At 40.3% G+C, this 14,486-nt stretch overlaps 1 protein-coding gene across 1 annotated transcript in view; it reads left to right on the top strand.

Moving 5' to 3' along the window:
• Window positions 1-14,486, top strand: part of insrb (insulin receptor b) — a 116,211-nt gene that overhangs the window by 91,258 nt on the left and 10,467 nt on the right. The window contains exons 3-10 of the mRNA XM_061826283.1: window positions 2,395-2,603; window positions 2,711-2,844; window positions 11,972-12,111; window positions 12,313-12,457; window positions 12,532-12,746; window positions 13,177-13,303; window positions 13,449-13,699; window positions 14,258-14,425. Coding sequence (XP_061682267.1) covers window positions 2,395-2,603; window positions 2,711-2,844; window positions 11,972-12,111; window positions 12,313-12,457; window positions 12,532-12,746; window positions 13,177-13,303; window positions 13,449-13,699; window positions 14,258-14,425 — 1,389 coding nt within the window. The remainder of the gene's footprint in view (window positions 1-2,394; window positions 2,604-2,710; window positions 2,845-11,971; window positions 12,112-12,312; window positions 12,458-12,531; window positions 12,747-13,176; window positions 13,304-13,448; window positions 13,700-14,257; window positions 14,426-14,486) is intronic.

The raw sequence follows: 14,486 nt of genomic DNA, 5'->3' as shown, positions 1-14,486 counted from the left end.
CTGCCTCCCCCATCCAGCGAACACATTGGCTAAGACTGAGGGTGGATCTAGGGCTCAAGCTGTACTACGACACAGAGTCCCAGCTGGAGCTGGATTGGCAAGCGCAGTATGTCCACATACTGCAGACAGCCGAGATGGGGAGGGTGCAGCATTTTTCTCAGCATAGTGCAAGTGGCAGCTTTTGTAGTTCAGAAAAGCTGCGTCTACGGCTGCTTTAAACTTCAAAACAATCTCTGAGGTTCCATCAGCCATTCCTTTTGTCATTGTTCTATATTCTTAACCTTCTAAAGCGCTCCTCTCCCCTGCCATAACCTATCTGTCCTTTGTGTTTGAACAGGCAGTCCTCCTGTGTGTGTGTGTATATTGGGCAGCGGGGCGTCCCAACTGTATCTTTGGCAATGAGTTGGTATCCCAGAGAGGCTAGCATACAATACCCCCATTGTACTATAGCTCATTTACTACTGTTAGATACCCCCAAACAACCATTTTATCATGTTTATAATGGTTCCCAATTCTACATGAGAAATTATAACCTCAAAATGCAACCACAATCCTTTCAATTAAAACACAATATGGCATCTTAGTACACGTCAATGTCAGAAAACCAATATTGGTGTTCACGTCTTCACCCACTTGTCTTTTTTGTCAAAAAAAAACAAACTACTCAAATAAACCATGCAGTAGCTATCACAGAAAATGTAATTAACCTTCTTTGTTCCCCAAATATGGTCAAAACTGGGTGAGGTACAACTTTATCAAGTTAAAGGGGAACGGGAACATAAAAATTACAAACCTACTAAAATAAAAACAACAACCAGCACCAAACATAGCTACCCAGTCTGCTCAGCCATCAACATCTACTGGGGCTCATTTACTGACACTGAAACACTCTTAACTTTGGAAGAAAGTACGTGGATACCAAAAGACACTTCTGCTCTAAATGAGTCTCTGTCACGGTAGCTACTGCTGAATATGCTTTTTTTTTCCCTTCTTTGCCTCCAGTCTTCTTTCACAAACATCGCACATTTAAGCCATATTGTTACTGAATGTTTTGGTGTGAACTTTGCATTTTCCAAACATTAACGTTTCATTGGTCTTTACTGGCCCTGTATTTTTCTTCAATATTTGAGTATATTATTATCCACAGTAATTCATTAACAACAAAGCTCATTCATGCCTTCCTCTCTCAGCAGTGTAGACATGATTTCCTGTGAAGCAAAAGTCACTGAAGGGTGAGATATAACTTCTATGTCCATTATGGACTGTTAAACCCCACCAATAATTAATACCACGCTTGTATCAAATTTCTTGTGGGAACATAAAATCAATCCATCCATTTTCTTAGCCGCTTATCCTCACAAAGGTTGCGGGAGAGCTAGAGCCTATCCCAGCTGTCAACGGCCAGCAGGTAGGTTACACCCTGAACTGGTAGCTAGCCAATTGCAGGGCACATCGAGACAAACAACCGCACTCACAATCACACCTTGGAGCAATTTAGAGTGTCCAATTAATGCATGTTTTTGGGGATATGGGAGGAAACCGGAGTGCCTGGAGAAAACCCACACAGGCGGGTCGGGGATTGAAGTATTTATATTATTTATATATATATATATATATATATATATATATATATATTGAACTAGTTCTGAGTTCAGTTCTGACCCCAGAACTGTGAGGTCAACGTTTTGCAGCTGATCCACCGTGCCCCTACATAAAATTAATGTTGATGTATAATGATCGAAGACTTTGGCAAGTTTATTATTTTCTATCTGTTGATCATTTATTACCTTTTGGTGCTTTGTTACCTGAGTAAAATGGAGTGTCAGTAAAGGCTTCGCTTTAGATTATTTATTATGGTTCCCTGTTTTGTCTGCAGCCAGTCAGCATGTGCATTTGGTAGAAAGGTCAGTGGCTTCTGTGAGATGTAATGAGTCTCTACTGGGCCACAGATGAGGCAATAACTGCCCGTTTATTAGATCATTACAAGGCACTGGTCGAACCTGAAGGGTAATCCAATCACATTAACACCGTGGCTCTCGGACCGAACGTTGTTTACCAATAGGTCAAATGAAACTTGACACAAGCCAATGACATGTAATCTTCATCCCAGTGGCAATTAAAGATGTCTCCATGGTGCCACGCACTAGGGCTCTGAACAGTCAGTGGTCATTCAATTGCATGTTTGCATGCAAGTTTCAGCTGGAGCGTGTTGAATTGTGCACACTTCAGTGGTCATTAGTGTTAGTGTCTAATTGTGTCCACTTAGGCATATTAAGAAGAAAATTTTAGCCAACTTCTTTGCCCAACTGCTCTGTTCTAAGGTTCTTACTGCCCACCAGTGTACAACGTGGTCTTAAGCACTAGTTGTTCATCCTCCTCTCTGCCTCTCTTTAGTGTGCCTGGATCGATGTAAGCATGGCGCGTGTAACCTCCAGGGCAAATGCTGCCATGAACAGTGCTTAGGAGGCTGCTCAGAGCCGGCCAATGCCAGCAGCTGTGTGGCTTGCAGGAACCTCCAGCACAGCAACACCTGTGTGGAGACATGTCCTGCTGGATACTACGTCTTCAGGGGTTGGCGCTGCGTCAGCTTCTCCTTCTGTCGGGTTGGTTGTTGCTATTATCTTACCTACTATACGTGGCCTTGTTTAAATCCCCTAAAGATGCACGTCTTGAATGATACTTTCTTTGTCTCTGTTTCTACTTCTCACAGGCACTCCACAACCAGTGCAAGGAGACCAAGAGACTGAACCAGGGACGGGAATCTGGTTGCCATGAATATGTCATCCACAATGGTGCCTGCATTCCAGAGTGTCCTTCTGGATACACCACTATAAACTCCTCCATGTATGTCTGACACACACACACGCAAACGCCACCATCAACATTGCTGATTGTGGCGACTGGCACATGATATCGTTGTTACTCACATCAGCTCATACCCGTCTCTCCATGGGCTTCATGCCACACACCGTAAGCACAAAAGCCATAGTGCTGGGCGATAATCCTAAATTTGATATCACAATATTTTTTCCCTAATGTCGATATTCAATATGACTTGAGTTATTGTTAAAGTTTTTAAATGTGTAAAACTGGAGTAGACTAAATTGATTTATACTGTATAGCAGAAGATTTAACAATTACAGGAAAAGAAATACATTATTTTGTGTTACTGTAGCAACCTGACCTGATTCACCTTGTCCAGCTTCCTAGAATTTAAGGCATTTAAGTGCTTGTGCAAATGTCTCACCAGTATGATCTTTGGATGTTTAGCTTGTTTGCAAAGAGGTACTTTTCAGGTCCCAGTCTTCAAGGTAGTGAAGCATGTTGCACTGTCTGACTACTCCACTCGTCAGTAGTTGTGTAAAAGTGTTTTACACACTTTCCATGTTGTTGTTCTGATAGTCAACGTGACAGTGTTGCTGCGTCGACGTAGACAATCGTGCGAAAGGAGGTGTTCAGCCTCCATAACTTTGTCCTTGACAGTATTGTAACTTTGCTTTTGCTCTGTGAAATATTTCCTACTGGGCAATTTGTATTTGGGATCCAATGTTTTCAACAACTTTTTGAATCCATCTTTTTCCACTATAAAAAGAAATCATCCATCCATTTTCTTTGCCGCTTATCCTCACAAGGGTCACAGGGAGTGCTGGAACCGATCCCAGCTGTCAACAGGCAGGAGGCGGGGTACACCCTGAACTGGTTGCCATCCAATCGTAGTGCACTATGAGATAGATTACGGTCACAATCACACCTTGGGGCAATTTAGAGTGTCCAATTAATGTTGCATGTTTTGGGGATGTGGGAGGAAACCGGAGTGCCCAGAGAAACCTACGGAGGCACGGGGAGAACATGCAAACTCCACACAGGCGGGTCCGGGATTGAACTCAGGACCTCAGAACTGTGAGGCCAACGCTTTACCCGCTAACTCACTGTGCCACCAAGAGGAATCATGTCCTTGGCTATTGTGTATACACAATAGAATGAGAGTCTTTACATTACCTATTTCCATTTAGTGCTTGATTTCTCATAATGAAAATCACTCTGTTTTTTTGAAGGTTAGAGGAAGTGAGTCGTGACTCTCTTGGCCGTGTACAGTACATGCATCACACATGATAACATGCTTCAGTTTCAGGCGACTACACAGATATCCATGTCTCTGTCACAGTGTCTTTCATACATGTTATACAGATTATGGTTGTTTTGAAATGATAGACGTTACTTGCATTTTTTGGGACTATTTCTGACATGCAAGTCGCTAGCTATTACCATTTTCTCCTCGATGTTGTCTCCGTGCACGGAGCTGCAATCTAGGTCTCGCAAGGCAGCAAAATCTCACACAGTAGTGTAAAGTATAGAAAAAAAAGTTAAGCGTTTTACATACCAAGGAATAATAAGGTACAGATCGAATCAAGTTTCATAATATATCGCCCAACACTAACAAAGCCATGATGACATTTGGAAGGTGATCAAACACAAAAGTTTTTAAATTTTTTTATTGTGTACTCTTTACTGGAAATCATGATACAGTTATAGATACAAAGAAAAAGCTGTTATTGCAAATATTGTGTTTTATTTTACTGGAAGAGTTTCAGTAAGTATCTTTTTTCATTCTTTTGACATGAGGGCTCCAGTGTTGTCAGTTCTTTCATGTTCACCAAAAACTCCATGACAAAAATCAACCACACCCACTAAAATTGTCAGAATTATCTCAATTACCAAGTAAATGTTAATTACCTAGTGTTAACATTTTCAGTGGTTTGCCAAGCATTGCTTGTTTTGGAAGCTGGCTTGCATTGTAATGTTATTTTGCTACCAATAACTGATTAATTTCCTGTTTAACCCTCTGTTAAACAACAAGCGGTGTTCCAGGTTATCTGAAATTGTACTACACTAGTCAATAATGGTAAATGTCAAGTCAACTGGAAAAGGGGCCCTAATGTACCATGTGCAACAATGCAACATTGGTCAACAGAGGGTTATAAGATTACTCAGTGGCTTGGAACCTGTTCACTTGGGTAACTTAAGCGTAAATATTTCCTGTGAAGCAAATGTATTAAGGACTGATAGGTTTTTTAATTTTGAATTTAATTTGAGTTTATGGCTTTCTGTAGGCAGCATAACTAATGCAGATGAAGTACATTGTACTGTACATTGCCTGGGTAAAAGTGGGGAAAGATACTAGTTGCACCTTTAAGAAGGCCTGACATTAGTTTCTGCACGAATTACAGACCATAGAGGGCACATCAATGGATTTTTTATTTAGAATCGACAACAGTTGCAAAAAGCAAAAGGATTGTTCCAAAACATTCACACAGGTTTGGACAGGAAGACTAAAACATGTTGGGTAAAAGTCCTCTTGTTGTCCCCTAGTGGCTTGGAAAATCTGACATGTAGCAAGTGTCAAGCCAAGATGAGTGTCTTTAGTGGGAAGAAGAGCAATTTTTGTTGGTGCGGAGACATTAGTGGTGTGCGGAGAGGTAGGACTGATGGAAGAGGGAATTAAAAGGACTGGGTAGAGAAGTAGAGAAGCTGGTGGCTTTTCTGGGTCCTGTTGAAAAATGGTTTTTGCTTTGTATAATACAGTTTGAAGTTGCACTTACGGATGTAGCGCCAAACTCTATTTATGTACTTTGCTTTTCTGAAGTGTTCCTGAGCCCATGCGGTGATATCCTTCCATTGATGTTGGTTTTTGATGCAGTGCTGCTTGAGGATTTGTACTGTTTCAACTTCTTTGTGTTCACACCTCATTCAAGTACATGATTTCAATCAGCATTTCAGAATTTACACGCAATTTCTCCAGGAATAGCACAGTCTAGTCTATTTTATCATCTTGTGTTTTTATAAAGTACAGTACAAATGCAATATTATAAAGGCTCTTTTCCATCCTCAAAAAATTATGTGAGACGGGGAGGATTGACGGTATTAATGGCATTGCCATACATTAGTTTCTCTTTTATTCCACAAATGGAATCATAATATTTCATTATACTGTAAGTATGCTCTACGTTAGTACCTTTGGGATCATAAAACCATTATGGCCGAACAAGCAATGTGTTTTTATGGCACGCCGACTGAGTGGTTACCACACACACCTCGCAGTTGTTAGGATGTGGAATTTCCATGTTCTCCCCATGTTTGTGCTCGTTTTCTACAAATATTCTGGTTTCCATATTACAAAAACATGAATGTTAGTTTAATTAAAGGGTCTAGATCTGTGAGTGTGTGTGTGTGTGGTGTGTGTGTGTGTGTGTGTGTGTGTGTGTGTACGTATGTACATACACACACACACACACGCGCGCACACACAATTGACCCCTCTGTACAGGGCACTTAACCACGCCTCTTGAAGTGACGTCACGCCACGTGCGCTGACGTAAGACAAACAATTAGTAAAAATGGCAAATACAATACAATACATTCTTAACTGAGACAGACGCCATGCTTCTGATTTCATTCAAATCAACGATATATTATAGATTCTAAATACAGTACATTGTTAACTGAGAGAGACGCCATGCTTCTGATTTCATTCAATCATTCACACGTAGCAATGTTATGCTAGCGAAGAACGTCTCATTCATTTATACGAGACGTGTATTAAAAATTAAATATCGGGCATATCTTTGTGCAAACACAGTCTGGTTAAGCTTCGGCCGCGAGCCGGCAAGAAAGCGACACGTTTGTGCAGTCCGATCATCGCTAAATATGGCTCCACAAAGAATAAGTGTGTCAATCGTTCACGCGTAGCAATGTTATGCTAGCGAAGAACGTCTCATTCATTCATACGAGACGTGTATTAAAAATCAAATATAGGGCATAGCTTCGTGCAAACACAGTCTGGTTAAGCTTCGGCTGCGAGCTGGCAAGAAAGCGACACATTTGTGCAGTCCGATCATCGCTAAATATGGCTCAACAAAGAAGAAGTGTGTCAATCGTTCACACGTAGCAATGTTATGCTAGCGATGAACGTCTCATTCATTTACACGAGACGTGTATTGAAAATCAAATATAGGGCATATCTTCGTGCAAACAGTCTGGTTAAGCTTCGGCTGCGAGCCGGCAACAAAGCGACACGTTTGTGCAGTCGGATCATCACTAAATATCTCTCAACAAAGAATAAGTGTGTCAATCGTTGACACGTAGCAATGTTATGCTAGCGAAAAACTTCGAATTCATTTATATGAGACATGTACTGAAAATCTAACATATCTGTTCCGGTTGATATTAGATGCATTTAGTTGATGATGCGGTCTTCCACAAAGTTTGATCCATCGAAGGCATTTTTCGTACTGGGTCTTCGGTTTTGGAAAGGGTACGAATGGAACTCCACCAACTAGCCTTTCAGGATACCTGTCGTCACTATTACAAAGTCCGTGACTACGCCTCTTAACCATATTTTTTGTTAAATAACCCAAATACGCGATAAAACGCTAACAAAACCTATACTGGACCATGCAATGTTGTCTGAGAAAATGGCGGGAACAAAAAGGGGCGTGGTTTATGCATATCTCTGGCCTCTGATTGGTCAGTGACGTGGATTGCGCAATATCCACGGAGGTGTCAATTACCCCTGCTTTTAATTACCCTTGTTTTTAATTCTTATTATGTGCTGGATATGTTTTTTTAAAACAAGAAATTACATTTGGAATCATAGTGTGTGGAAAATAGTAGTAACCAAATAAAAATACAATTTTTGTGAAGAATTAATTTTTTTTAAATGTTGAAGAAAAATTATTACATTTCTGTACAATATTTCTGTACAAATGAAACACCAAACCCATGCGTGAAGTTAAAACACTGCACACTACTGATGCACGTCAAATTTTATGACTCAGTTCACACTGTCGTTGTCACACAAGTTTGAATGAAATCAAACACAAATGTAATGTAAAATGTTTAAACAGCTTGCGGCAGTCAGATTGTCTCTGCCTGGCATAACGCTGAAACACACTCGAATATTAGTTTGGGGGATTTTTTTTTTTTTTTTGGACACTGTGGTTCTTACTACTGCTTGAATTGCTAACTTCTCTTTCTCGTGTCTTTTCACCCCTGTAATATTAATAGAGTGTTAGATAGTTTTTGAATAGTAACCGGGCTTTGAGGCCTCTGGTCCTGCCAGACCTGCATCCACTCTGCCAAATGGTTCTACCAGACATCATTGCCCAAGTCACCGGGTTCAACTGAACAGATAAACACTGGCCCTTTAAGAGCTGCGCTCCAGTCTCAGCCTGCTGTCTGCCTGTGTGTCTGTGTTTTTCACTACAACGGGCCAAAACGTTCTCCCTTTCTACACTGCAACTAGAGCGTTACTTTTGAAGGAGCTGAATATACAATTTTCATGTGGAAGACGGGGAGAAGAAGAAGACACAAAATACCACAGAGATTTGCCTTCTACTGTTGTTTCGTAGAGATTATAACATAGTGTTTCCACTTACAAATAAGTCATAAAGTGGAAACATTGATATATTTAGGCATGAGCCACTTGACACACTCAGGGATGTAAAATTCCACAACTCCACTTCTCACATAGCTTCCATCACAAGCCCCAGGTGTTCGTGGGTGCACAGGGAGTTGAATGGTCAAAGAATTTTGCATTCTCTTCTCACTTTTTTCATTTGTAAGAACAATGGCCATTAGTGAAGTTAAACCTCTCTAATACTGTACAGCTTTTTCGTTTACTTCTGAGACAGACCTTTTGAGGCAAAGCTGTCAGTGCCCCAGATGGAAATAAAGAGCAGGATTGTATTTATATGTTGAGAGTTTGTGAAGAAGCATTTTCCTCCATGTGGTTGTGCGTATGCCTGCGCCGCTCGTGAGACGAGGCCATCTTTTTGTGAATGGATTTCCTGAAAGGCGGCACTATGGAGACCGCCTTCCCTAGTGCATGCACTTGTATGTGATTACGTGCAGAAACACATGTCTGCAGTGAGAGAACGCTGCTCAAACATCTCAGAGGGAAGATGTAGAATGTCTGTTGGGAACGACAGATGGTGTCTCACTTTTGGTTGCCTCTCCATGTGTGTGTCTTAAAGTATGAGCAAAGGATGAGGAGCATCCCTTGTGTTTCCTAGATAGTGGAAATAAAACAAAGCAGCCCCATGCAGTGTCGTCAGACAGAATCAATACATGCACTATCCTTCAATTATTTAGTATATTGTTTAGTAGTTGTTCTAAGTGCATTTTTTGTATTCTATTTCTTTTTTAGTTTGATGGATTCAAGCAGGGGTTGGCAAGCCTGTATGGTCAAAGACCACAGATTATCATTTTTTTTAAATGGACATAGGGACCATGTCATTCAGAGGCTAACTAAAAAAATGTAAAAATATGTATGTAAAAGTTATTTTTAACAATAAAACAATAATTTAGTGCTATATTTTAATGATATGCATTATCACAAATAAATACAAAATTTGTAAATGCTAATTTAAATTAACCAATTTTAGGGAAAAAAAACTCAGAGTTTTATTTGTAGAGCATGTTATTAAAAACAGTCATAGCTGAAGCAAATGTGCTTCACATGAATAAAAATCTGAATGCTCTGTGAGCAGGATTAAAGAACAGAGCAGGTTATACTGTATGTGGCCCATGTATTATACTTTGGAGGATAAATTCACATGCACAGTTAGGTTCCCTTCGATCAAAATTTTTTTTTTTATGCATAACATGGATCAAAATGGGTCTGTGACAAGATTTAAGTTTGCCATCTATGCGGTTTGTTGATTGAATGCAGAAGCTAATATACGGGCTTGCAAAAAGGTGAATTTGAAATCACTGTTGTCGTGTCGTATTTTGGTCAATTAATATTCAAGTACCTGCCCACTTTGTGGTTGCTACCCACCAACTCGATTCAGCTGAACGGCAACATAACATTTCCGGGTTTTAAGCGAGTGACTCTTAGCCATACAAATAGTCAATAAGTATAAATGTGTTTTACAACAATGCTTAACTGTATTTATAATTTATGATGTTACAATGGATGAAACAGCAAAGCTTGCATTCATTGTCACCAGCAACGATCATCACGGCATGTTTGAATCAATGAAAAAGGACGATCATCTCAAAATAGCCCCCTCTCTTTTAAATATTTCACGAATGAAACCTTTCATATCACATTCCTTATTAGTGGGCCAACAATCCAACACTTGGGGAATTGTACTTCACAATGATACAATGATCGTAATAAGGGACGAGCGTCCCGCTGGCCACTTTGAATGTGAAGAGGCTGGAATCAGGAGTAGCACCACGAAGATTAAAAAAAAAAAAAATCAAAAGAACCATCTGAAGTGACTTGAAGGACACCCTGCCCTTGGCCACTCACAGGGCACCGTCGGCGTTCCACTGAAGAGCACCGAAATGGGAGGAGCCATGTCAATGTGGCTCAGATTACAATACTTTGCAAACGCATTAAGAGGGCATTGAAGATAATTAGAAATAAAAAGAAAAAAATGATGGAAGGGGATGTTTAAGTTTATCTCTTTTGATTTAAATTGGGGATTTAGCAGCAAAGTTATATTTTTTGTTAAAAACAATCTTTTTAAATGTAATAATGTTATTGTTATGTATTTAAACAAAATGAAAGCAGGTGATAAAACAAAGTAGACCGACTGGATATGGCTACTTGATAATTAATTGCCAATAACACAGCATTCTACAATCAGATAATTCGGTATCACAACGTCAGTCTCCGGTATTAAACTTCACATCCCTGTTACAACATTGCAGATTACCTTTTTTACGCATGTGTCGACATTGCAGCTCCAATACTTTCTATTTAGGCAAAAAAAACTTTGGGTCGATTACCTGCCACACTTTTTTGCTTATTTAGAACAATTGACACTGAAAATTATCTTTATAGGCAATGTTAAAGGGGATTTTAATTTGTCGAACACTCAAGGCCTTGTTTTGTTGGAAGTGCTGTGTCACGTTGCTCCCAACCAACGCATAACAGCACATCACAACACATTCCTGCTTCATTCCATTCGTTCATCTCGCATTCCATGTCCAATCAGTCTGCCCACTTGATCATTTGTGGCTTCTATTTTTGCTTTCAATGTTCAAAAAGCAGCTAGATTTTTGTCTGTTTTGGGCACAATACTTCTTCTTAATCCAGTCATGTTGAAAATCATTAGACTCCTTTCCAAAACAGCAGTAGAGTTAACTTCACCACCACTATGCACATTAATTTGTTTCAAAAGTAAAAAGTTGTGAATGGATAGATTGAAACCTCTGAGGTACAACACTGTTGCTCAACCTCTGATTATTAAGTATTTCAACAGTTTTTCTCATAGGAAGTAATGGAATTGGAAATATTTTGTTCCCCTGCCAAACATTTGCCACATTTCTTGCAACACTGGCTATTGAGGGTTGTCCTCCTTTTCGAATAAGTGTGACAAAAATGTTGCTAAAAGCCAAAGAAAAAGCAAAGTGCATGCAATATAATGACATTACTGAGCCAATGTCTTATAATTTGTTTGAATGCTGAATTGTGCGACTTTAGAGGGTCAACTGTATCTAATCTCTATTGTACTAGTTTTGTCTGGTAATTACTCAATGCAGAATAAGAAGAGCAAAAAACAAAACAAAAAAGAAAGTTACTCTATTGTAATAAACATCCAAACACCCTAAAGGAATGAAGAGACTGATTGTTGTTGTCCATTTACGAGGTCAAATTTCTCTTGTTGAATTCATTGTCAATTTATAATGTTGTGCAGCTACAATGTCACGGTATATTCTTTATGTAACTGACATTGCCATTTCGCCTGCAAATTCCAAAACATTCAAGATTGCGTTTGTATGACTTCAGGCATGTCTCAGGTCTGAAACATATCGAACACAGCATAATCCCTTTTTCGAGTAAAGTGTCCTTGTTTTCCTGTGTTGAACCCCATTGATCATAATCGTGTCAGCAAATGCTGCCATCACCCCTCCTATTAGGATGCTGATATTTTATCGATGGTCCTTTCGCTCTGCAGGTTGACGTGCTCACCGTGCGCAGGACTTTGTCCCAAACTTTGTGTGGGGAATAAAACCATCGACTCGGTTACCTCGGCCCAGGCTTTGAGAGGCTGCACGGTTCTCCACGGCAACATGATCATCAAGATTCGAGGCGGGAGTGAGTACACTTGCATGACCTCCTGCTGGGCCTCCTGTGATGCTCAGATCTTCTTCATCATTGCTGCCTTCTCTCGCTTATTCACTCTTATCTTGCAGCGCTTACCCTTCATCACAACTTCCTAAATCTAAATATCTGTTGAGTTTACAAACAATGTATTTTCTACCATAGTGGCTGACTAGGCTGTCTTTTTTAATGCAGATAACATAGCGAATGAGCTGGAGGCCAGTTTAGGTCAGATTGAGGAAATAACAGGATACCTGACGGTTCGGAGAGCCTATGCCCTCGTATCCCTCTCCTTCTTGCGTAAACTGCGCACCATCAAGGGAGAGCATCTTGAGGGAGAGTAAGTCTTCTTCCTCTCTTCCCTTATTCTCTTCCTCTTCCACTGTGTTTAATCTGGCTCTCCATCTCTTTCAGCATCTATGCCTTTTATGCACTGGACAACCAGAATCTTCGTGAGTTGTGGGACTGGTCCAAACACAACCTGACCATCCACCGCGGTCGCACCTTCTTTCACTATAACTCCAAACTGTGCATGTCTGAAATCCGCAAAATGGAGGAGGTGACGGGCACTAAAGAGCGCAACCAAAAGAATGACATTGCAGGGCGCACCAACGGGGACCAAGCCTCTTGTAAGTTGATGTGATTGCTGCGCTGTGTGCGTGACATCAGATTAGTAAATGTTGTAAATACATTTCTTTATCTATGTTCAGTTTTACTACATCTCCATTATCATTATAAAAACTATTTTTTTTGTCTCTGTCATATGACTTCACTTACATTGTTTTTATTTCATCTGACATTTTATGATTTATTTGTTATTATTCCAGCGGAATATTGTCAATAGAGCCACACGGTAGTTCCATTTTTAGTTGAGCATGTTATTCGGATTATTTTGGTTGTAAATGATTTAGTCGGTCGTTGTTTGCCTCTAGTTGATTAGGCTCTCTATATTTGTGTAGATTCATGCAGAACAATGCCATAGACACACGTAACGAATGTCAGCTCTTTACAACAAAAAAAAATCAAAGATACGTACTGATCACCTGCTTCATCCCCAAGGTGAAACCAAGTTGCTGAAATTCACGTTCATCAAGACAGCATCAAACAAGATTTTAGTGAAGTGGGAGCCTTTTTGGCCGTTAGATTTCAGAGACTTACTGGGATTTATGGTTCTCTACAAAGAAGCGTAAGTACCTGACACAATTAATTTTTTATTGGTCATGGAGGAAGTCTGACCCTCCAAACAAGTTTGTTGTTTTTGTGTTAACCTGAAATCTACATATGATTCCATCATCACAGTTGATTACTCTCCTATTTTTGGTGTCCTCTAGGCCCTACAAGAATGTGACAGAGTTTGATGGGCAAGATGCATGTGGTTCTAACAGCTGGGTGATCGCCGACGTCGACCCACCAGCCCGGGCTACTGACAACAAGGAGCAGTTCGAGCCCGGCCATTTGATCTGGCCGCTGAAGCCATGGACCCAGTACGCCATTATGGTCAAAACCCAACTGTCTGCGTCTGACGAGCATCAGGTTCAAGGGGCCAAGAGCGAGATCATCTATGTCCGCACGGATGCCTCTAGTGAGTTACACTGCTTCAGAGCCACATGTAAATTTGAATTTGATAAGTGTTCCTTGATGCAAAAGTTGAATTTAAACCTCAGGGATTACAAGTAAGTAAGTTAAGTAAATTTTTAATTTTGAACTTTTTGACTCTCTTTACCTTCCGGGTATATCACTCTTACCTTTAACATCGTTTGTACACGCTTCACCGAAAAGCATCATCGTGTGCATCCTTACTCATACATTATGAAATCTATCATATATCATTAAGATAGTTTAAAGGTCTGCTTGTAGTAGGGATTTTTCTTGCTACATTTTACTAGCCAATGTGTCTTGAGCTGTTACCACAGCCAACTGCTGATCAGTAGAACAGTGCGAAACACTTGGCAGGCATGCCACTATCGTCATTTGCAGACACATGGACACAAATGTGCAAACAAAGGACTGACTCATTCAAATCATTGCTTTAACTCTGCAGGTTACCTTTGTACAGCAATAGCAGAGGGAAAAAAATCAATAATGACAGACATTTCTAGAATGTTGTGCCCAAACGTTTTTCAACCTTGATATTCCTCAGAGCCCTCGGTGCCCCTCGATCCCATCTCCTCCTCCAACTCTTCCTCTCAAATCATCCTCAAGTGGAAGCCTCCCACCAATCCCAATGGCAACATCACCCATTACCGGGTCGTCTGCCGCAAACAACCTGAGGACAGCGACCTCTACAAGTTCGACTACTGTCTACAAGGTCGGTATCCAACTGTGTGTGCTGTTTGCAGACAAATTAAATTTTTTGTCACACTTGTAAA

Source organism: Syngnathoides biaculeatus, chromosome 7, assembly GCF_019802595.1.
Source record: "Syngnathoides biaculeatus isolate LvHL_M chromosome 7, ASM1980259v1, whole genome shotgun sequence".
NCBI classification, from domain to species: Eukaryota; Metazoa; Chordata; class Actinopteri; order Syngnathiformes; family Syngnathidae; genus Syngnathoides; species Syngnathoides biaculeatus.
Note: the sequence above shows the minus strand (reverse complement) of the source record. Positions and strands in the feature narration are given on the sequence as shown.